The sequence below is a fragment of the Vanellus vanellus genome (assembly GCF_965231255.1).
Source record: "Vanellus vanellus genome assembly, chromosome: 2".
Taxonomy (NCBI): domain Eukaryota; kingdom Metazoa; phylum Chordata; class Aves; order Charadriiformes; family Charadriidae; genus Vanellus; species Vanellus vanellus.
In genome coordinates this window covers 46278879-46300664 of record NC_138906.1, presented here as the reverse complement: position 1 = coordinate 46300664, position 21786 = coordinate 46278879, and the positions used below count along the sequence as shown (strand labels likewise).

Sequence of the window (21786 nt, the reverse complement as noted above, 5' to 3'; positions counted from 1 at the left end):
AATTTGGGTGTGGGACGGAGAGTAGGACCCGTTTGTGATATTGTTGCTGTTCGGCACTAGCGGTGTGCTCAAAGAGTCTATTCAGGGGCCTTTGAGCCCGGACACAAGCACTTTTGTTTTCCTCGGGTCCTGCTCTATAAAGGTCACTTTTGCATTTTCACAGTCGGAGGATTCCTGTGTGCGGGGGGGGCTGTTGCAGACCTCGTGAATGGTAACACCCAACTTGTTCCCGGTCCTCGACCATAAACCTCCAAAACACAAGCATGTAGTACAGGGGCAATTGCATGAGCCCTACCATACCTGTGCCTACTTTTTTTTTTTTTTTTCATATGGGTGACTTTCCCAGGATACCAAATCAACTTGTATGATGGATTCTAATAAACCTGCATCTCCTTTGCTCGGCCTGGGAAACCAGTTTACTAAGAAAGGTATTTTGCCTTAAAAATGGAGTGCCTTTACTTCAGTTGTAAACATACAGAAAGCACTGATTAAAGAAACAAAAGTGTCTTTAAAGACTATGTATGCCAAGGGACTCAAATAGCAGCATAGTATCGGAGAGGTTGGTGTGTTAATGCTTTGATATGTGATACGGCATCACAGTAATCTGTTAAACATGGTGGTGTTGACACTGAAGTTCACTTGGTTTCTTTTGCTGGACACGCTGAATGAAAATACTGAGGTCTGAGAGATCAACGGCTAGATCATACAGGATGAAGTAATTTAAAATTTGTTTCTGATTAATGCTGTCAATTATTACTGCATGGAGAAGGTGCAGCATAGGGCTACCAAGATGATTAGGGGACTGGAACACCTCTCTTATGAAGAAAGACTGAGGGAATTGGGTCTCTTTAGTCTGGAAAAAAGACGGTTGAGGGGGGACCTGATCAATGCTTATAAATGCTTAAAGGGTGGGTGCCAGGACGATGGGGCCAGGCTCTTTTCGGTGGTGCCCAGTAACAGGACAAGAGGTAATGGGCACAAACTTGAGTATAGGAAGTTCCACCTAAACATGAGGAGGAACTTCTTTACCTTGAGGATGGTAGAGCACTGGAACAGGCTGCCCAGGGAGGTGGTGGAGTCTCCATCTCTGGAGATATTCAAAACCCGCCTGGACGCATTCCTGTGCAACCTGCTCTAAGGTGGCCCTGCTCTGGCAGGGTGGTTGGACTAGATGATCTCCAGAGGTCCCTTCCAACCCTATGATTCTATGATTCTTTGATTTGTTACAAAGCAGAAACCAGCCTTTGGTCAAAGCCAGCCTTTTGCTTTCAATTGAATAGTCAGTGGCGGTAGTACAGTGTCCACTGAACAGGATTTGGCTGTGGCATTCAAGCACAGGCTACTCTTTCACACCCCCCCCCTTCTGTTTCTGCCTTTTCCTTGCGAGCAGTAAATCTTTCTGGGCGTTTTTATTCTACTCTCCCAAATGTTGTCAGAACGTGCCAAGTACAAGGCTCCAGTTTCTTTTTGTAGTGCAAGAATTCAGCAGTGAAAGTTTCTCTATGTTTATGGAAACACAGATGCAGCTTTTAAAATACTTGGTAGTGCTTACATAAAGATATGGAAACATCTGAAAAATGTTTATTTTTCTGTACATAATTTCAGCTCCAATTAATTGATGTTTTCTGCTGGGAAAATAATATTGATCATAAAAATGAAATGCTGGTTGGAAATCCTTAGGCTTCTGTAATAGAATATTTCATTCAGGATGAAATGTGAGAATTATGGGCTTGATTCTGCTGCTGCTGAAGCCAGTGGCTAAATGCCCAATTACTTTCAATTGGAGCAGGATCGAGTCTTCCCTTTTGCAGAACGGTATCTTGAACAGTCAATAATCCTTAATTTCTGGTTTGAAGCACTTCTATTTGGTAAAGTGTTAGTGCTGTTTCAAGCCTGCAGCCATTTGGCTGAAATTGCATTTGATATACTTTTTGGAAGTCTGTTTTCTGAGTCTGCTTGGGAGTCTATTTCTGTATTAAATAGTGACTTGCAAAACCTGAAGACCTTTACCTCTGAAAATGTGTTTGTTTGGGGCTTGATTTTAGCTGCTGATTGTGAAATAGTTGTTCATATTAATTCTCAGTAATAGTCTTATGGTGTGTTCCAGGGCAGAATTTAGCTCAGCAAGCTCAGATTGAAATGGTAAATGATAACAAAAAAAATTATTGACGAAGTGGTCAATAATTGCAAGGTGTATTATTTCATGAAATGTATTGTAGGCTAAGTCCTGAACTCTTTGGTGCAGCCTTACACAAGTAAATTGCTGTTGAAGTGAAGGCTCTTTTTCTTCCCTTCCTTCTGACTCCTCTGCTTGGCCTTGCTGCTTCATAGACTGCCTGAGACCCAAGACAGATGTGTTGGGACTAGGTTTAGGCTGTCATCCATTTTCCAGGGGATGTCTTCTTCCTCAGGCTCCACAAAGTGTCCTATGGAGACTGTAAAACTATGTGTAGAGGGGAATAGACCTGCTTCAAATAGGGAACTGTTGTTAGACACGTCACCCGGCCCCCTAAAGACCTGGTAGAAAAAGTAATGTAAAGTTCTGTTTTGCTTTTCACAGAATCCATGGAAGAGATCATTGTAAAGTCATGGAAGTACTAGTATCACATCTCTGCAAAAGTATAAGAAATGGGGCTGATGAAGATACCAACAGAAAGCTTTTGCACAGCTCTGGTTCTATCAGAGACCCAAGGGGGGGAGCAAAGCGAAAAAAGGAGTGAGTTCTCTTGCTCTGCCGTCTCTTCTTCCTGTAACAAAAGGAATTATCAATATCTGTGGTCTATGATAGATATTAATTTTCTATAAAGTTTTTTCAGATCCCGTCCTCTTTTTAATAGAAACAAAACACCTTTGACATACATGGAGATCATGGAGATGTTAGCATCTCCAGGAGGTGGCAAGGCTGAGATTATTATTATTTTTTTAAGGCATCTATTTATACATCAAATATCTAACTCTTAAATCCAAAAATAGTCCCTGTTCTGTCTGTCAAAAGACCTGGTGTCTTCCAATTCCTTGTTAATACCTGGTCTTTTAAGTCTTGTAAAGTTGACCTACTAGTTTGTGTTTTCAGAGAGAAACCTCTAAAACTTTTTCAAAGCTGCAGTTTCTGTGCAGTGCCTCTGCTGTGGTGTGCTGTGAAACATGATGAGAATCGACATTTCTGATGTCTGGGATTTTCCCTCTTTGCCTGTAGAAGATGGAGTATTGTTTACTTGCTTGTTCTGTAAGCGTCCCACAAGAACATTTATGCCTCTCCTATAACAATGTGCTGAAGACTACTTTGTTCAGAAAAAAAATTAAAATTAGAAGTAATTTCAGAAACGCAGAGGGTGGGGTTCTCATTTTTGTCATCAGTGCTATGGGAAACCTAAGGTTCCATCTCATGTTAGAATTTCATCTTGTTTGTCATATCTCTCCTCATAGGTGAAAGTGAATGGAATAGCTTCTCTGAGTCATCAGTAAATAAAAGCTCATGGGATTGACAGGGTTTCTTTCAATCAATGGACCTCGAAGTCATTCACCTTTCTAGGCAGCATTGTTGTTCTTGTGTATCCTCCTGCGCATGAGGAACTGTAATTATGATAAGAATGATGAATGTGCCAGACTGCAGTGTCTCGCAGTCTTCTGGAAAGTCAGTTGTTTGTTTAGACCTGTGAAAAAGCTACATTTCTTACGTATTTTATAACTGGAGCAAAAGGTAAATCAGAAGATAAAGTTGTTTTGGGCATAAAACTTTCTCCTTCATACATCTTCACCCTTCCACCGTCCTCACCGTAGCTGAAGAAGACCCTCCAAGGCAATGCTGCTTGGCTTCATAGATCTTAGCTATTCTAGGGCAAGGCCAGCGGACTGGCGCTGTCTGTAACCCAGATAATTTGGATATGGTAGCTACCGCTTCTCCTTTCAGCGCTATACTGTTTCAAACGTCTGTTCCCTTGATATCTCCAAATGTCTCACTTTCGTCTTTATCCTTACGTTGATTAAAACCGGAGTCCTGATCTTGATGTATGAAATCAATACATGAAATGGATATGTGGTTGCCACTGCTGGCCAGTGTCTTATAAGCATCTTGGATCTGCTTTCAGAAGTAATGTAAAGCAGGAAGTAGCAATGTGTTTATGGAACACATCAATGATGATCTCTTCTCCCTCACGTATCCACAAGACAGACTCTCCTGAAGTGAACAAACAAGATAATCTGCACAGCAAATTACTGTAATTAGTGACTAAGGGCACTTAATAGGATAAGGGCTGAAAGGAGAGAAGTACAGGTGTGTGATATTTACAGCTATCTCAAAAGGTTTTATCTTCATGGAGCGTGGGTCAGTGAAGCACCCTGTAAAGGATGCAGAAGACTCAGAGCAATAGGACTGGCTGGTGGGAAGGAGCAGCATAAAGATCTGGGAAATGAAGCTGGAACTTATTTCATGAAGAAAAGGGGAGCAGGAGGGAGCGTGTGGATGGAATCAGTTGCAGCTAAGAAAAATGCCTCTGATCTTGCACTTTATTTCTGTTTATCCAGCTGTAGCGTGTTCTAGGCCGGAACTGTATTTTCCACTGTGTTGGGAAGGTGCCTTGCATGCTGTTGTATGCTGCAGAAAGCAGTAGATGCAATACAGTAGGTTATTATTACCTACATAATAATAATCCAGATTTGAAGTAACACACGTTGGGGTTTTTGTCTGCAAAGATTCTTTTACCAAAATCTAGGAGTTTTGTACATGTGAAAAGTCTATGTGAATTTTTTTGACTAAATCTTCAGCAATGAAGGAATATTTTTTTTATTTTTTTATTTTTTTTTAGTTTATGATTTAGTTGTGCAGGCCTTGCTCTAATGGTGAATTATTTATCTTACAGTTGGTATTTGCAAACAGGAGATGCTCCAAAAGAAGAAGAATGCTGTTTTGGTGGATGGGGTCATCCTAAATGGTCCAATAATGGACTCAAAGGCAGGAGAGCAGTTTGTGGAAGAGGCCTGTAAGATTATAATGGAAGAAGTCATCCAGAAAGCTGATGATGTAACAGAAAAGGTAAAGCCATGGAGTGTTGTTGAGAATTTGTAACAGAGATAATGAACAGTAAAGCAATTTTTTTCGAAGCTGTATTTTATTGCACTTTAAGTAGCCTCAAAATTGCTTGTAGTCTGTGCCTGGCTCTGAAATAAAGACAGCCTTCCAAATTAAAAAAGATTGTATTGTAAAACCTTTCAATAACGTAATTAGCATATGTATTTGCCAGAAAATACTGAGTTTTTTCATCTTGGAGTACAAAGGTCACTTTCTCTGAGATGACAAATGGGTGCAGTGTTTTTCTTGTTTGGGGTGGGGGGAGTTACTTCTTTTCTTCTCAGGGGCACTAGTATTGGAGGAGGAGCAGTGCATGTGGTACCACTGTGAAAGGGCAAGGTTATGAGATTGCTATGGGTTTCGTAGAACCTCTGCTTATGGGCTCTATGGGAAGAGGGACTGGAAATAAAACATGCTTGCCTTTGGGCATGCGCCGGTTTCTCCCGCTGCTTGGCAGAACAGCATCTGAAAATGCCGTGATTACAAATCCTTAGCTAAGGACAGAATTTGACCCGCAGACCTGTTGCTCTTCTGCCTTCCAGCATTCCCGACTCTGATTTTTATGGTCAAGCAGCGCCTGAGACACCATGAAACTAAGATCCCGTGAGACCAGTTTACCAGAGATATTTTCTGGTGGCGTGCGGCACTGCAATGGGCAGTTTTGTGAAACCGGTGCTGAGTGTGGGGCTTACCTTGCACCTTTATAACCTCTTCCTGTTGTCTAGCCTGTTCACTGCCGGTGTCTCCCCCATCCCCATCGCTAGGTTTGTGAATGGCGAGCCCCCGAAACACTGAAGGAGATTCTTGACCTGGAGATGAGGGACACTGGAGAATCTCATCAGAAACTCTTGCAGCTCTGCCGGGATGTTATACAATACAGCGTCAAAACCAGTAAGAATGTGATTTCTAGTGAAGTTATTTTGTATGCTAACCTGGGAAGACAGGATAATGTTTACAAAGTTCTGTCGCCTTTCAGGGAACTGGGAGTGTGAATGTTTATTTTCTGCCTGCCTATACAAGTATGCAAACATTTGGCTGTGCTTCAGTTGTTTGATTGAATGCTGGTCACCATGGGTTTGACTAAAACGTGTAATCACAGCAAACTAATCGAAAACTAATTCCTGTAATGCCATTGACATTAGTGGCAGATTCTGTCGTTTTGAAGTCTGGTGAAAGTCACCTAGACTGATATGATATAACAGTATAGCAAAACAGGCGGGAGACGGACCTCTGTGTGTGGTTTCCTGCTGTCTGAGTGGTGAGGAGTGGACTCGCCATCCTTCGTTCTCAGTGATAATTACACTACATTTACTATTGCTCTTCTTGAGCAATAATCTTATGGGGTGCTAATTTGCTGATAGGCAGTAATTCCTGTTGCAGACACTGTGAGAAGAGAGCCTGCAGTGTTTCGGAGACAGTACACCACAGCTCTGCAGAATTAGTTCTCTACGGCTAACCTTCCTGCAGCATGTGTAGTATAATTCAATCCTAGCGAAAAGGGATGAATAACATCTGTTCAGGAAATAGTGCTGTGGATCGGTAGCTCAGGATTTCAGATGTGGCGTAGCTTAGGCTGTGTTTAGGAAAGTGAGAAGAGAAGGACGTTTGATCTAGTTAGTTGCGCATTTCCAGGGCATGTTCCTTGCTGCAGTCACTATTGCTACAAAGTAAAACCGTAAGATAATTTTGCGACGGAACACATGCCTTTGAAAACCATGGAAAAGTAGCAATACTGATCTACAGGGGAAGTGCACTAATAATATGCAGATATAATAACTGAGTTACTGGAAGGTGTTCTGTTTATCTTTTGTGAATTGCCTTCAGATTTTCATTTGTTACAATATCCTTTCTAAGGTGACATAGTGTATATCAAAATACATTGTGCAAATAGTCTTTAATCTAAGTATAAACACTTATTGAAGCCCCAGATAAAATATAAATGGAACCACACATCTTACCTGGTTTTGCATGTAAAAGTACTGTGCTGTCGATTAAAATATAGGTGGTGATCCCACTGCTGAACTGACTTGTTTTTATGGTCAGCAATAGTATAGCTTTTCTCATAATTAGTTATAGCTCAGAGTTTCAAGGCAGGTAAACAAATTCTCTGAACTTGTCATTTTAAGTCTGCAGCAAGTTTTTCCAAGCTGTTATACCGCCTCTCTCCATCAATATGGAGACTTTGGTGGGAGCACAGGCGTAGTTGCCTGAGACTGGCAGGTTCCTATTTTCTACTGCTTAGCAAAATTTGGCTGAGTATCCATTGTGGCCTCTCAAGACCACTGTTAAAAGCTGCTGTGTATACTCAGTTGTCAATCCCTTCTCTTTTTTTGATTTATAAAACTTGTGAACAACCCACATACATTCAGTGCACTACTTGCATCTCTCAAACATTGTTTGGGGACCTGAAAGTGATTATTAAATTTATTTTCAAAGGATTGCCTAACTTAAGAAAGGGACAGTAAGTCCAGAAAATACTGAGAGAATGGTGGAGTGAATTGCAGTTTGCACTGATCAGGGTTCAGCTGAGAGGGCCTGTTATATGTTCTCTTTTCATGTATATCCTGTCCTTGCTTACTTTTAGTCTGTATTTTCAGGTCATCCAAGATTTTTCAATCAGCTGTATGCTGGAATAGATTACTACTCGTTAGTGGCTCGTTTCATTACAGAAGCACTGAACCCAAGTGTGTAAGTATGGTTCTTTGTCCTCTTGATCACAAATTAGCATGCGTTTTGGAATAACAGCTTTTTTGTGTGTCTGTCAGTCTGTCATCCCTGCCTTGTGATTTCTGTTTTCAGTGTTACAGAGGAGGTAGGAATTGTGCAGGAATTTGGGAGAGAAAACTGTTTAGATTGGCCGAGTGAGTACTTTACCAGAAACTTGGCTAAATTGATGAGGCCTTCTTTCTAGTTTATGAGGTGGGGCTTATGAGGAGAGCTCTTTGTTATTCAACACTTTTAAAACTGGACTTTTTTTTTTTTGCTTAGTGCATAAAAATGAATTAATCAGATTTACTCAGTTGTTGGTTTCCTTTGAAGCATTCTGCACAGAGTTGAATGCAAATGGTTACCTGTCTACTGTTCACTTGCAAATGTGAAGTAATTGTTGTGTGCAATAGGTCTTTATAGCTGAAATTTAAGCGGGAGACCTACATTAAAAGCAAACTCTGATGTATTACTTTGAGAGTGGAAGTGTCAATGTGATGCTGTCAGGAAATAAGCAATTGCTCTACTGGGTCAGATCCATAGTGGTTTTAGTTTAGAGTTTTACTGCTGATGGTGGTCAGCTTCTGATAGATTAGAGAAAAGTGCAAGAAACATTTACCTAGTTTTAGCAATATTCTGTGGCATGAGTTCTGTAGTCTTAATATCAATCATGATGTCTTTATTTTTGTTCAGATATACATATGAAGTATCCCCTGTGTTTCTGTTGGTGGAAGAAGCAGTCATCAAGAAAATGATTGAGTTCATAGGCTGGGAAGAAGGCGATGGCATATTTAATCCAGGTAGGAACAGTTCAGATTTCAAGTTGAGTCATTATAAATCAACTAATACAGTCATGCCACGAACATTTGATTTGTATAGAATATTTGAAAATGCATGCAAAAATCCAATGATGCAACCACATGCCCCCTATTTCATCCAGGCTTATTCTCTGTGTTTCTAGTAATAATCCTGTGAATCTGGTCAGCAGATGAATGAAAACAGTTCTACGTTAAATATAATTATGTGGAAATTAATTGTTTGTAACTGATGCCCTTCCTGACCTTATTAACAACAATACCAACAGTCTCATTGGACTGAGTCAAATTGGTTGACAGACAGGGAGCTGATTTACCAGGTGGACACCAGCCAGTGGTGCCTGAGGGCACTGATCTATGTATCCTGCCTATCAACTGGGGGAGCCAGTGTTTATCTTAGTGGGAGAGTCGTGAGCTTAACTCCTTTGAGTGTAGATAGTTTTTTGAGATGTTACGAGTAAGGCCAACCAAATAGATATTTCTTAAGCTCCTTGAGAAGCCACAGTTTTCAGATGTTCCGTAAAGCAGCATTCCAGCCCAGTGTATGGAGGTAATGAAGCATAATAATATTAGTCCACTGATTATTCAGATAACAAATTACTCTGCTAGATGTAAAGCTTTTCTATCTAATTTGGGGGTGAGAAGAGAAATTAAATGAGCAAATGGATTTAACACCTCCCCCCCCTCCAAAACCAATACAAAGTCAGTAATTCTAGCCCACATGTAAGTAGTAGAAAAATAAATAAAAATAAAAATTAGGGGATTTTAGTTTAAAATATCTTAATGATGTGGATTTTTTTTACCTCAGATTTGATGTGTATTTTCAGTGGAACCCTTACTTTTTCTGCAGAATTGCATAATTAAAACTTACTGAGGTAGAGTCAAAAGATAAATGAATTGTACCTTTTTGTGCTGGTTTTATGGAAGGGTTTTTCTTATTTTGCTCTTTTAAGTGAATAAAACCTGTCCAGCTCTTACTTTGCAGATTTTTCCGGTTCATTCACTTTTTTTTTTTAATCCCCCTAATGGCCTTTTTCTTCCCATAGTACTCTGAGGCCTGGTTGCCCAAAAGATCTCCTAGGCTCTGTACCGCACAGCCACAGCTGAGCCCCGTGCAGGCAGCTGAACCGGCACTGCTTTAGTGTAAATGGGAAGGAGCTGTTGCAGCGTGTCCTCTGTCAAGGAGGGCTCTGTTTGGGCACAGTTCTTATTCTTCAGGAAATATGCCCAAAGAGTGTACCCATCACCTCTGTTTCCATGCATGCTGCAGAGCCCAAAGGTCCTTTTATGTCTGTAGGCTCCTGAGGAGGACACGAGCTATGATGCATGCATCTAAAGGCTAATTCTACGTTGTTTTTTTTTTTTCCCCCGGATAGGTCAAACTAGGACTGTGGCTAATATGGTATTTATATGTCTTTTTCTGCAGGTGGCTCCGTTTCTAATATGTACGCTATGAACTTGGCAAGATACAGATTTTGTCCTGAGATAAAGGAAAAAGGGCTTTCGGGTTTGCCAAGGCTAGTCCTGTTCGCTTCGGAAGAGGTAAAAACAAAACCAAAAAAGCTTTTTGAACTTCATTTTTCAATGGCTGCAAAATGATATCGTTTCTGTATCTGATAGGGGACTGGTACAATAAGTTTGTCATCAGTATATGATGTGGAATATTTGAGCTAAGTGGAGAAGTCTGATGGTAAATTTCCCTGCAGAAGCTTCCTTCCTTGCAGAACACAAACACAGATGTTCCTGCTCTTGGAAACTGCTGATGTAAGAATAGGTTGTATGTGGGGCAAACCTGTACGGAATGTATGTGGGATGTTGTAGAGGTCTGCAGCATTTGATTTCCCACAGCATAAAGTCTAGCAGGTTTTAGATGTCAAAGCTTTTTTTTTTTTTTTTTTTTTTCCCCCTGCAGGTTTAATTTGGAATAAGCTGAGCACTTGTGAACCTGTGATATGTCTCTCTGCAGCTCCCTCTCTGCCCTATGTCTGAGTATAGGCTGCCCGTGGTAGAGAACCAAAACCACTGTAAAGCATTTAAGAAAAGCCTGCTGGATCTTTAGACAGCTCTTCTTTAAATAACTGAAAATATGTGGTTACTCTTAAAGTTTTTGAATAATATCTGTTTAAACTGCCTGGGAAGGTTGAGTAATAGTCATACATTTATTCTGAATCTAACTTTTTTAGACGTGTTTTTCTCTTAACCGTCCCTCCAATTTTAAGAGTTTATCATTTGATTAGTGCAGAGTTGCTATTAATTCTGAGTCCACTGTATAAAGGTCCCAGTGGAAGCGAGAACCTTGTTGTACTAGGGAGTATATAGTTACTTGAATGATTTTAGCTCTTAAATTTATGCTCCAAACTGTTTGCAGTGTAAATAGACGAGAAAGGCTTATTTTGAAGAGGCCTGAGGGATGAAGGCATTGCATAAGTTGTCCAAGATACCACATATATTTTGGAATGGAATCCAAATGTCCTAAATAAAGGGATTTTTTTTCCAGGCAAAATATATTTAAGGGTTTTTTTTTCTTTCTGAAAAGAGTGTGTATGAAATGACATGCCAGTTCATACTTAATCCATCATGTTACATCTTAAAAATAGCTAAGGAGGAAAAAATGAGGTTGAAACGTGTTCCTTTAATGCTTTTGAGATGACGCGCACAGAATTTTTATCATGAAGCTGCAAGATTTCATTCCAAGATTTAAATAAAATACACACTCCCTTACTCCAAAATAAACAAGCATTTAACTTAATGAAAAAAGGAATTTTACTTGACTCACAGAATAAATTTGTCTTGGTATCTTTGCTTCTCCAGAAAGACCAAAACCATAAAACATGCAACTGACCAGGAAAAATAAATTGGGAAATTATTTGTAAGGCAATGCTCTTGATCTCTAATACTTTGCTTGATTCACAAAACCATGTTGTCTTCTGTACTCAGTAATCACTTGCTGTAAAACTGCCATTGTTAATAGTTGGGACCGTTGCCTAAGATCTGTAGCATTTATTCATGGTTATGAGGTAGGAGATGTGCATATTAGTGTATCCTTATTTTAGATCAGCTTGTACTGAGTCCAAGTTAATATTACCTTTTGGAAGTTTGTTTAGTTCAGATATATCATATTATTGAGAATATATTTAGTAAATGGCCTACGCTAAATAGAAGTATATAAGTGCTTGTGTCTCACGCTCTTCTTTTTATTTTATTTATTTTCATTTTCAGTTGCTCTTTTTGTGTGTGTGTCTTGGAGGACATAGACCTGTTTTGCACTGACCAGGCAAATGATTGAAAAAACCATCCTGGAGAAGTTAACCTGTGTTTCTCTTTGAAGTGAATCAGGCAAACTGTGTTGGCTCGGAAAAGCCATGAGGCTGTAATGAACTGAGAGTATCGATAAGGAATCAAAACACACGGCTGCTCAAGGCGCTGGTGCCGGTGTTGGGCTTGGCTTCAACACTGTGTTCAAATGAAATGATTTTTGCCTTGATGTGCCAAGTCCCAAAGTTTCAGTCTGGCACTTGGCAGACTGAAAGAGTTGCTTTTTTGTAGAGCAGGGGAATGCACGGACTTGTCGGTGACTTAATTTTATGTGATCTGAGGCTATGTATTTTTTGTATGTTCTTGGATAACATGAAGGTGTATGTTTAATGTGTGACCCACCCAAGGTCCTCCTATGCTCTGTTTGGCCGTTGGGAACAAAAAGGCTCTTTGTTCCTGCAAGTAAAATGTTTAGCTACTTAAAATTTTGGTGATACACAATGAACGCTCTTTATGCTACCACTCCGTTGGTTCCCTTGCTGGAGCATTACAGAGTGATTCCTCTTGAGGCAGTAGCGGTAGCAGAGAAATTGTTATATCCCACTTCCTTGAGGCATGATTTGTGGCTCTGTAGGAGCTGAATACAGCTGTAGTTAGCCTACCTTTTTATCACTTTTTGCTGTTTGAGTCCCATCTGAACTTTATTCTGATGCAAGAATGTATTGCATCGATCTGAAAAGTAGAAATCTGCTAAAATTGAGGTAACTGAGGGTAGGAGAGGATGTGTAAACAGTTGAAACGTGCATGCTGATATGAGCAGTTTTTTAGATGCAATGAAACTAAATTCCTCCCCAGTGCAACTTGATCATGAAAGTAATAAAGTGAGAGAACACAACATTAACTCACCATGCTGTCCCCTGTTGAAATTACAACAGACAAAAATGAGTAATAAAACAATCTCATAATAATGTAATTGCTTTATGCAATCAAGTTTCTAGGAAATTTTCAAAATCAAGAAAATACCAATTTATCTTCTGTTTTAATGAGCACACAGGGAAAGTACCTTGTCTTTGCAAATGTTATTAGGAAAAGAAAACTGTCTAGCTATAGTTAAAAGAGTACAGCAGCACATCTTAAATGCGCTATGCCAATTTGATCTTGTGCTCAAAGGCATTCATTTCTTACTACAAATGGCAACAGATTTAATAATGTGTCCAAACAAACAATATTGCAAAGGACAAGGCAAGAGTCATCTGAACTCACAGTATTTAAAGTTGTTATTTAAAATTACATATATAATCTAGATACAAATAATACCTTTTATCTGGATATTTTTCTTTTTTTTTTTTTTTTTGGAAAGGGAACTATAAACAAGAGAATTAGTTGACGCTGTTGTGACTGGGGCTGCTAAATATTCTCTGGTATATTTTTTTTCTTAAAATGCTGTGATGTGGTTTAGCATAATGGCTTCTAGTAATGATAGCAGGGGAAAAAAAGAAATCCTTGTCTGTTTTCAATCAATATAACTGAAAGACTACTTTTTTTCTTCAAAGCAAACATATTTCAAGTCTATGTCCCTTTTCTGTCCTACTGAAGACCTGACAAAATTTTCCAAGAGGCACAGGAGTACCTGTGGAGGCGAGAAATAATGCATCTTGCAGCCTGTTTTGTTTTGATATTCCCTTTATTCTTCCCTTTCCCTCTGCTTTTTGGTATAATCTCTCAGGTGCTCAAGCCTCTTTTATCTTTCTCCCAGTCTCCAGTGCCATTTTTTTAATAATAAAATACATGATTTAGTGATTGCCTATTTACAGGTATACTGAACTTGCAGGTGTACTGCTTTCTCAGTTTGGAGGAATCTGATTATTCCTGGTGATTCATACCTTCCATTTGAATCTAATGGATAGAAATCAGTGATGGAGGCAACTTGTATTTTAAGTGATTCACTAATCGGTTGAAAACATTTCCAAACTTCTACTGAACAACACACAGCTACTCTACAATCATTATTACCATTATTGATTTAATTCGATGTAATGTAAGACTAATTATCCACCTATGTATCTTATTATTCTGAAGTCTAAATGAATGAGCCCTAAAGGCTCTATGGATGTGTCATGTTACAAAATCAAGTTTTCTTAAAACTACCTGACAGTATCAGGTAGTATCTTTGTATGCTTTTATTTAAAAATAGGGTGGTGGTGGTGGGGGGGAACCTTTTTGTCAAAAAGAAAAAGAGCCCTTTGAGATCATCCATCTCATCAAAATAAGCGTGACAGGCTTTAATACCCTTAATATATTCATACCCACACATTAAAATGTTGTACATTTTTCATAATTATGTTCTGCAGTAACTGCATTTGTGTGAACTCTCTGGAAGAAAATGGAATTAATTAACCACCTGGCTTCACCTCCTGTATGAAAAGTAACAATTCTAGACATCTTCACGGTTGCTGGAATATGGGTTATTTTAACTCTTCAGTAACAATGTGAAAAAGAGCCAATTTTATTTTTTTGAGATGAGCAGTGGTAATACAAGGCTTGAACGATCTTGATTCTGAGAGCTGTGTAGTCCTATGAGATACTGCAAACTCTCGAAACTGACACCATTGCTATGAACGGGTAGGCATTTGGCACGCTGCAGGTCGTTCACAGTGGTTTCGACATCTAAAAGTATCTTCAGATTAAGAAGGCTACTGTGTTTTGAATTCCCAGGCTAATCTTGATGATGGATTAAGATGAGATCAACATACTTTTATTCCAGAATAAGACAAAATGTTCTTATGCTAGAATAACGGCGTCCACCACAGAGCAGGTCCTTATAGAGGTGAATGTTGGAAATCTGGTAATACCTTGAATACTTGTTTAACAGAAAAATACTTGTAAAAAAAATAAAAGTACGGAGTGGACTGTAGGCTTGAGTATCCTTCTCACTGGAGCTATTTTACTGTATTCTGATTGAATAACTGCCCATTTCTAACATCCTTTGAGCAGGTAAAGGGGCCTCTTCTTTTACACTCACTTCACAGGCTTCATACACTTATGCCCTTTACTTGGTGCAAAGTGGGCTGCATGTATCTGTAATTTAGAGATGTCTCTGTCGTGAGACCTGGTTAAAATACTTTGCTGAAATAGTAACTTCATTTTCTGGAAAATGCAAACTGGTCCGGACTTGAACCTTTTGCAAAATCCATATTTATTTAAAGACTTTCGAAGATGCACGTAAGTCCTGTCAAAAGTCTGCTTGCTTTTGTGATGGCTTCCAAGATCCACATTCAAGTGAACAACCTCGGTGTCTAAATACCAAGATTCCCAGGTCCTTTTGCAGAAACAGGGCTTTGAAAGCCTTGGAAGTCCCAATTGTACTGCATCTAAAGGCTTTGGTAAGTCTTGGGACTTGAGCTCCTTGATGCTATGAACAGTTGTTGGATCAGGCCAAGGGTCAGTTTAGCATAGGATCCTCTCTCTGGCAGCGGACAATAACTGATGTTTAGAGAAAGCGTACAGAAAAATCGCAAGGATAAAGTGATAGAGGCTTTAGATATATTGTAAGATACACTCTAATTAGGGGTCCAGTTTCCAAAGAGTGGTGCTTTTGGACTTTCAGACCTATAGGCTGTTGAGTTCAATAGCCTTTGGACCTTTCTTCTTATGTATTTCCCAACTCTTACACTCACTGATTTTGACTCAGTTCTATGAAAACATTTTCAAACAATTAATAATGACGCTTCAAAATGTCTATTTTTCACTCTAATGTGAAATGAGCTTTAAAAAAGATGTATGGAATAGAGCTTTTTATTTTTTTTTAAGCTCGCATTTTAAACATGGTGCACATCTTTTTATGTCTTATTTCCCCCAGTCTTCAGTGTGTATCATTAATTGTTAAATACAAGACGGTCTCGGTGCTGTGTAACTTTGTTTGCTTTTTGTGTTAGGATATGCTGTTGTGATGACTGTTAGCTGCTATTAAATTAATTTCAGTGTCACTGTTCCCTCTGCTAAGGAATTTCTTTCATTTTAATTGCGTACTCACATTTTTTTTTTGTTTTTCTTTCATTCCTCTCTTATTTACAGTGTCATTACTCCATGAAGAAGGCAGCCTCCTTCCTGGGCATTGGTACAGAGAATGTTTACTTCATCAAAACAGACGAAAGGTAAGCAAGCAAAAGCCATGGCTGTGGTCTCTGAGCCTTTTTAAAATGCAGTAGTGCTGTACATAACCAACCTATTTGAACGTAACTGAAAAAGTTTTAAATCTGTGTCCCTTAGAGGTAAGATGATACCTGAGGAACTGGAGAAACAAGTCCAACGGGCCAGGAAAGAGGTGAGAGGGGGAGAGAGAGCGTGAAGGAGAGAGGAAGAGTGCCTGCAGACTGTGTGCTTGTGTCTGAGTGAAAGGAAGGAAAACTGAGTGAAATATTAAAAAAAATAGGGCCGTTAATGTCACAGTGTCTTTCTTACAGGTGTAATCTGTTTACCACAAACTTGTGGAACAAGCCAAGACTTCTAGGTGCTGCACTCTCATGAGGGAGAAAAATTCCACAGGGTGTTTACTACTAATGAAAGTCCTGAGTACAACACTGCTCTGAAGTATTTAGCACATTTCTTCTAGGATTTCTCTTGCCCTTGATCCTTTTTTAAATGAATGCAGTATTTATTTTCCTTAAATGGTAAATGAAAACTCTGTGTTTTTCAGTTAATTACAGCAGCAATTGCTCTATCCTCTGCAGTAAGCAAGAACTGTAGCGTGTGGCTTAGTCTCTAAAGCTACCATGCAAGCTACAAATGCTAAATTTGGTCCTTTCTAGAATTGCAGAAAGAGTGCAGACATTCCATCCTGTGCTTCTTTTCCCCCAGGGACTTTGCCAAGTAGAAAGTCAAAGGCCAGCATTTGGAAATGTGCTGATGTGTGTGTTTGGACATTAACATACATTCCCACAATCTGTAAGACAGCACTCACTAGAGTCAACATAATTTACTTTAGAGAGCTTGGAGGACTGAATGTGAATTCTAAGGTGCAGAGAATCTTCTTGTGGCTTGGTTAGCTCACCTTATTTCTCACTTCCAGTTTGTCCATCAGAGCAGTAGGATTCAGAGCTCAGCCCTTAGTCCACGACCTGTGAATACCAAGCAACTAGTGTAATGTCCGTGGCATGGATGATGCCTACCATGGAATCCTATCTTGGGAAACCTACTTTTGTGGCTGATAGAAAAGCCAAGGCAGTGCTGTCCTGTCATGCACCGACATGGCCACAACAGCTTTCACTAAGATCTGATTCAGGTACATCATCTGCCAAACAACCAAACTTGTGAGTTTCATGCTAGATAAACTATTGATGCACAGTGGCCCTAATGACCTAGTAAACTTTCTTGTTTGCCTCTTTTTGTACTTTGCGTTATCTGTGGAAGAAAACCTGTACTTTTCTCGTGGGCAAGCTGGGGAGGGAAAAAAAAGGGCTGAAATGAAAAGGAGCAAGAGGAAGCAGGCTGACAGGAGAACGAGCTCTTTGCTCTTGCAAAAATGGAATTCTTGTTTGTTGATGTAATAATAAATTTAATCGTTATTTGAAAGAAATCCTCTGGTATTTATAATTTAAAAAAAAAAAGGTCAACTTCAGTATGGTGCTCTGCCATTTAAAAGCAAATGTTCTATATTAAAAAGCTTGGCTTACAGGAGGATGCTATTTCACTTGCATTTTAGTCGAAGTTACAGGTGTATTGGAAGGTTTTCATTTCATCAGAGCTTCAGTAAGTGTGTTTGTCCTTGATAAAGTGCTACTTTACAACTTTTACAGAAGGACACTGCACTGAATAACAGTAAATATTCTAATGAATCTAGCCAACAGAGGATGTATTGGCTAGTGATAGGGGCACAGAATGATCACTGACTATGAGTAGCAACAGTCTTGCACCTCTTTTTAGAGAATTTAGTCAGGAAGATTTATTTAACTATGTTGTCAAGAAGAATAAAAATTTAATTCCCTTCTTTGCAGGAAAAAGGTAATGGTAACAATCTGGAATTTGCAGAGATCCTAGACTTGTCCCCATATTCAATCATGTTACCTACTGGCTGCTGGGGGACCTTTGACTTTGATGTAGCTGTGGGAGAAAATTGATGAGAAAGCTAACAGAAACTAGGTGCAGCAAATACATCTGTGCCTCACTTGCAAGTGTTTTATACTTGAGCTTCAGGCTGGTTTGTAAGTTCGATTGGCTTTTGTGGCAGGTTGTACTAGGAATGAATGACCAAGGAGTGCATTACAGGCTGGTAATTCTTTGTGAATGTATGGGATTAATTTAAACTCATTCCATGGTTAATTTGCACTGCTTTAGCAATTTGTAATGAAATTCTAAAATGCAAATAAATTATAATTATGTACCATTCTAACAGTCCTCTACACTGTTAAAGAAGTATAAAACTGTCAGAGTGTAAACTTGAATCAAGCCTCTCTCTGTTGTTAGATGTTTAAAAGTGGCAATGCTTTTTTTTTTTTTTTTTTTAAATAAGAGAGATCAGATTTCAGCTGAAGTAAAGATATATAAAAGACTCATGTAGAGTTTGATTTTTCAGCTGATGTTTGATTTCAGTGAAGCTACACTGAGTTACATCAGCAGAGAGACTTACATCATCTGAGAGATTTAATTCACTGCAAATGAACTCCAGGGATCCCAGACTGTACAATTTAATAACAACTTCAGTGCCGCTTCAGTAACTGCATTGTCATGCTATGGGTCAGATGCTGAAACGTGCAGAGGAGTTCCTTCAGCATGTGTTTACCAGCAAGTGAGACTGCACAGTCATTGCTAGGGCTGATGCCCTCAATTTCGTGGAGCTGTTACGGACTCCACCAATTCTTTTCGTTGTTTCAGTTTCTGCTCCTAAGTAGGCACAGGCACATCCATCTGCAAGGGTATGAGACCTAGTCTGCTATTTTAAGTGCACCCCTGGTATTAGTTGAATGGGAAAGCAATGAGCAAAGCCACTGAAACCAAAACGGATGGCTTGTGATGGTTGTCTGAGACTGCAACCTCATGATAGTTTTCCTTATCCCACCTGTGTAACTGTAAAACTGTCTGGGATTTCCAGTGGTCTCTTCTCCTGATGTTTGGTTACCATCTACAGCCCTTCCTGTTTTCTAGACAGGAGTAGGAGCAAGAGCTGAGCACTTTGCTGTAGGCCAGGCATTGGGGTCAGATGGCAGTGGTTGCTGTGTGTGCTGCCTGAGGCAAATCATGTTCCCTAACTGAAGGTTCCTCTTCACCAGGCAGAAAGTAGGGTCATTGTAGAGACGATGCAGGTGGAACCCCTAGAGGGATGAGCCCTTTCCTTGCATGGGTAGCCTGCTGGCTGAGCTAGTAGCTTTATTGTATTTGGCAGAATGGCAGTAAATATGGTAGTAAAATGTGGAAGACTCGGAAATGAAAATCAGTGTACAAAGAGAGATGTCAAATATCTGGTATGTTTTGATCGTAACAAAACTAGCATCTGTCAAAACAGTCTGAAGCTGGTGAATTCTGCCCTGGGAGGATGGTGTTAACTGGAAATGGAAAATGCTTTTTTTTTCTTTTTATTTATTTTTTTAAATTTAGCACTTTTAAATGCAGTACCTTCTGCTGGGGAACTAAAATGTAGACTGTCACATCTTTGTTCTACATTCCTAGTCCTTTTCATACTTTAGCTTTGCAGATATACTGGAGGAAATGAGCAGTGCGAATGACAATTTTTTGTTTTGAATCCTATTGCAGGGGTCAGCACCATTTCTTGTCTGTGCTACAGCAGGCACAACAGTGCTGGGAGCATTTGATCCTCTGGATAAAATTGCCGATATCTGTGAAAAGCATGGCCTCTGGCTTCACGTTGATGTGAGTTTGTATACTGTGCAGTTTTGTTTAGCATTGCTTTTTTATAACTGCTATTTTTCTTTCACCGTTGATGTTTCTGTGCAGAAGTTGGGCTCTAATAACATTTTTTTTTGTTTGCATAGAGAACAGAAATAGGTTCTGATTTGTCTGTTCCTTGTGTTGAAAACCAGCAAATAATTTGGTTGTGACAAACAGTCAAAGCTAGTTTTTCATTGTCAGGTTATATTTCAAAATGACTTCAAAATCAATTTCTTCTTCCTTCTTACTACCTCCTAAAAATGCTTCAAGGGTAATTATATACAAATATAACTTCAGATTCTATCCACATTCTGTTGGACAGTAGACACATTAGAATTGTGGTGTATGGTTCATACAGGTTAAAATAAAGGTGTATTTCTGACTCAACCAGTCGTAAATTATTCTGTTTTATATTTACAGTATTGAGTTTCTTCAAGATCTCCTTAGAGTTTCCTAAATTGTTCAGAATTCTTTCTTTTCTCATTTCTTTATAATTTTAGGTTTGGATGTTAGAATCCATTAATGAACCTTTTTTTTCAAATAATCACTGAGCCTTTTTATTACCTGAAAGAATTAGCTGTAACTGTATTTTTCTAAAACTAGGTCTCCATGTTTTCTAAAGTTGCATTCTCTTTATAATTGCAATGCCACAAATCCAGAATGGCTAGACGAAAAGCCATGGAGCAATGAGAGAATCTGGAGCAACATTAATGGAGACTTTTAAACCTGCTCTAAATTTTTAAAGTCTTTGTTTAATGTTGAGTATTTAAAGAAAAATCACGTAGGCAGTGATGTGTGTTTCAAATAAATGTCTCGTAGGCATTAATAAAGTCGCTGTATGTGTGAGTCAAAAGTATTCTTATTGACTTGGAGGCAAAGATGCAGAATATAGCCCTAGTATTTAAAGTGTCTGCAAGCCTCCTCATGGCTGCGTGCTGGTGAGAACGACACAGCAGATTTTCAGCAGAAATAACAGCATTCACATTAGGCGCTAGGCTCTTGTATGCCTGTATATAGTTGGTGGAAAGAGGGATTTATTCAGAACTGTGTTGGATCTTAGGTCAGTTGAGTAGAGATGGCTGGAGCCATCTCCAATGGCTGTAGGAGGACAATGGGTAGCCTCCTAACCTACTCCCTGTAGTTGAATCACTAAAGTTAGGTGGGATGAGCCTGGACCGTATTCTGAACTATACTTCATAGGCAGTTGATAGTATTTTGTAAAGAATTAAGTTTCATCTTCCATCTTTGCCTCATGTTAAGCTAAGGTAAAAATGTCAGTGAATACCTTGAAGTCAAGTTTCTATTTGAACAGTGACTGTAGTTGTCAGATGTTAATTGATTCCCAGTGGAAGGACAAATGTGCAGTAATAAATTGAGTTTATGGTCTGGAAGACCAATTGTTCTGTTAAGATGTGATTCATATTATGAACCTCTCAAGGGTTCTCAGGAGTTCTATCAGTATTTTTTTTTCCATCTTTCCTTTCACCCTCTGTGCAGAGTTGAGTGGATGGCTGTTTCTTGTTTTTTGTGTATAGTTCCTAGCTGTATTTATATGAGAACAGGGTATGGGGAAGAGACTGAAAGCTTTCCACATAAGTGACATCAGGCATACATGTATATACAAGCGTGCTATGGTAAAATGAGCAGAATGTAATTCATAATGTGACTTTTTTTCACTTACAGCGCCATTAGAAATAGATTTGCTAGAATAATATTTGAAAAGGTACAGTGAGACCAGGCATCTACCATTTAGAAATAGTGTACAAGAAACATAGTGAAGAGTGAAGAGTTGGATTTTTTTTTTTCTTTGTTTTTAAGCAAGCCTACTTCCTTCTAGGCTTATAGGCAAGAATGTAATATTTTTGAAAGCTTTGATAATCTACATTCAACAAGAAGCCAGGCCTTTCAGAAGAATGATTCACACAATATGTAGTCTGAGTTATAGCAAGTGGGTACTTCTGTTTGGGTCTGATGTAACTTTGGAAGAAAAAAGATACAGTACAATTAAAACAAAGATTAAAACCAGGGAAAGTTCTGCCTAATTTAGAACTTTTCTTGTAT

At 39.1% G+C, this 21786-nt stretch overlaps 1 protein-coding gene across 1 annotated transcript in view; it reads left to right on the top strand.

The window, feature by feature from the left end:
• Positions 1-21786, top strand: part of GADL1 (glutamate decarboxylase like 1) — a gene marked incomplete at both ends in the record, with an annotated part of 81721 nt that overhangs the window by 3234 nt on the left and 56701 nt on the right. The window contains 8 exons of the mRNA XM_082479314.1: positions 4860-5032; positions 5833-5959; positions 7666-7756; positions 8468-8574; positions 10016-10131; positions 15919-15998; positions 16114-16168; positions 19591-19707. Coding sequence (XP_082335440.1) covers positions 4860-5032; positions 5833-5959; positions 7666-7756; positions 8468-8574; positions 10016-10131; positions 15919-15998; positions 16114-16168; positions 19591-19707 — 866 coding nt within the window. The remainder of the gene's footprint in view (positions 1-4859; positions 5033-5832; positions 5960-7665; positions 7757-8467; positions 8575-10015; positions 10132-15918; positions 15999-16113; positions 16169-19590; positions 19708-21786) is intronic.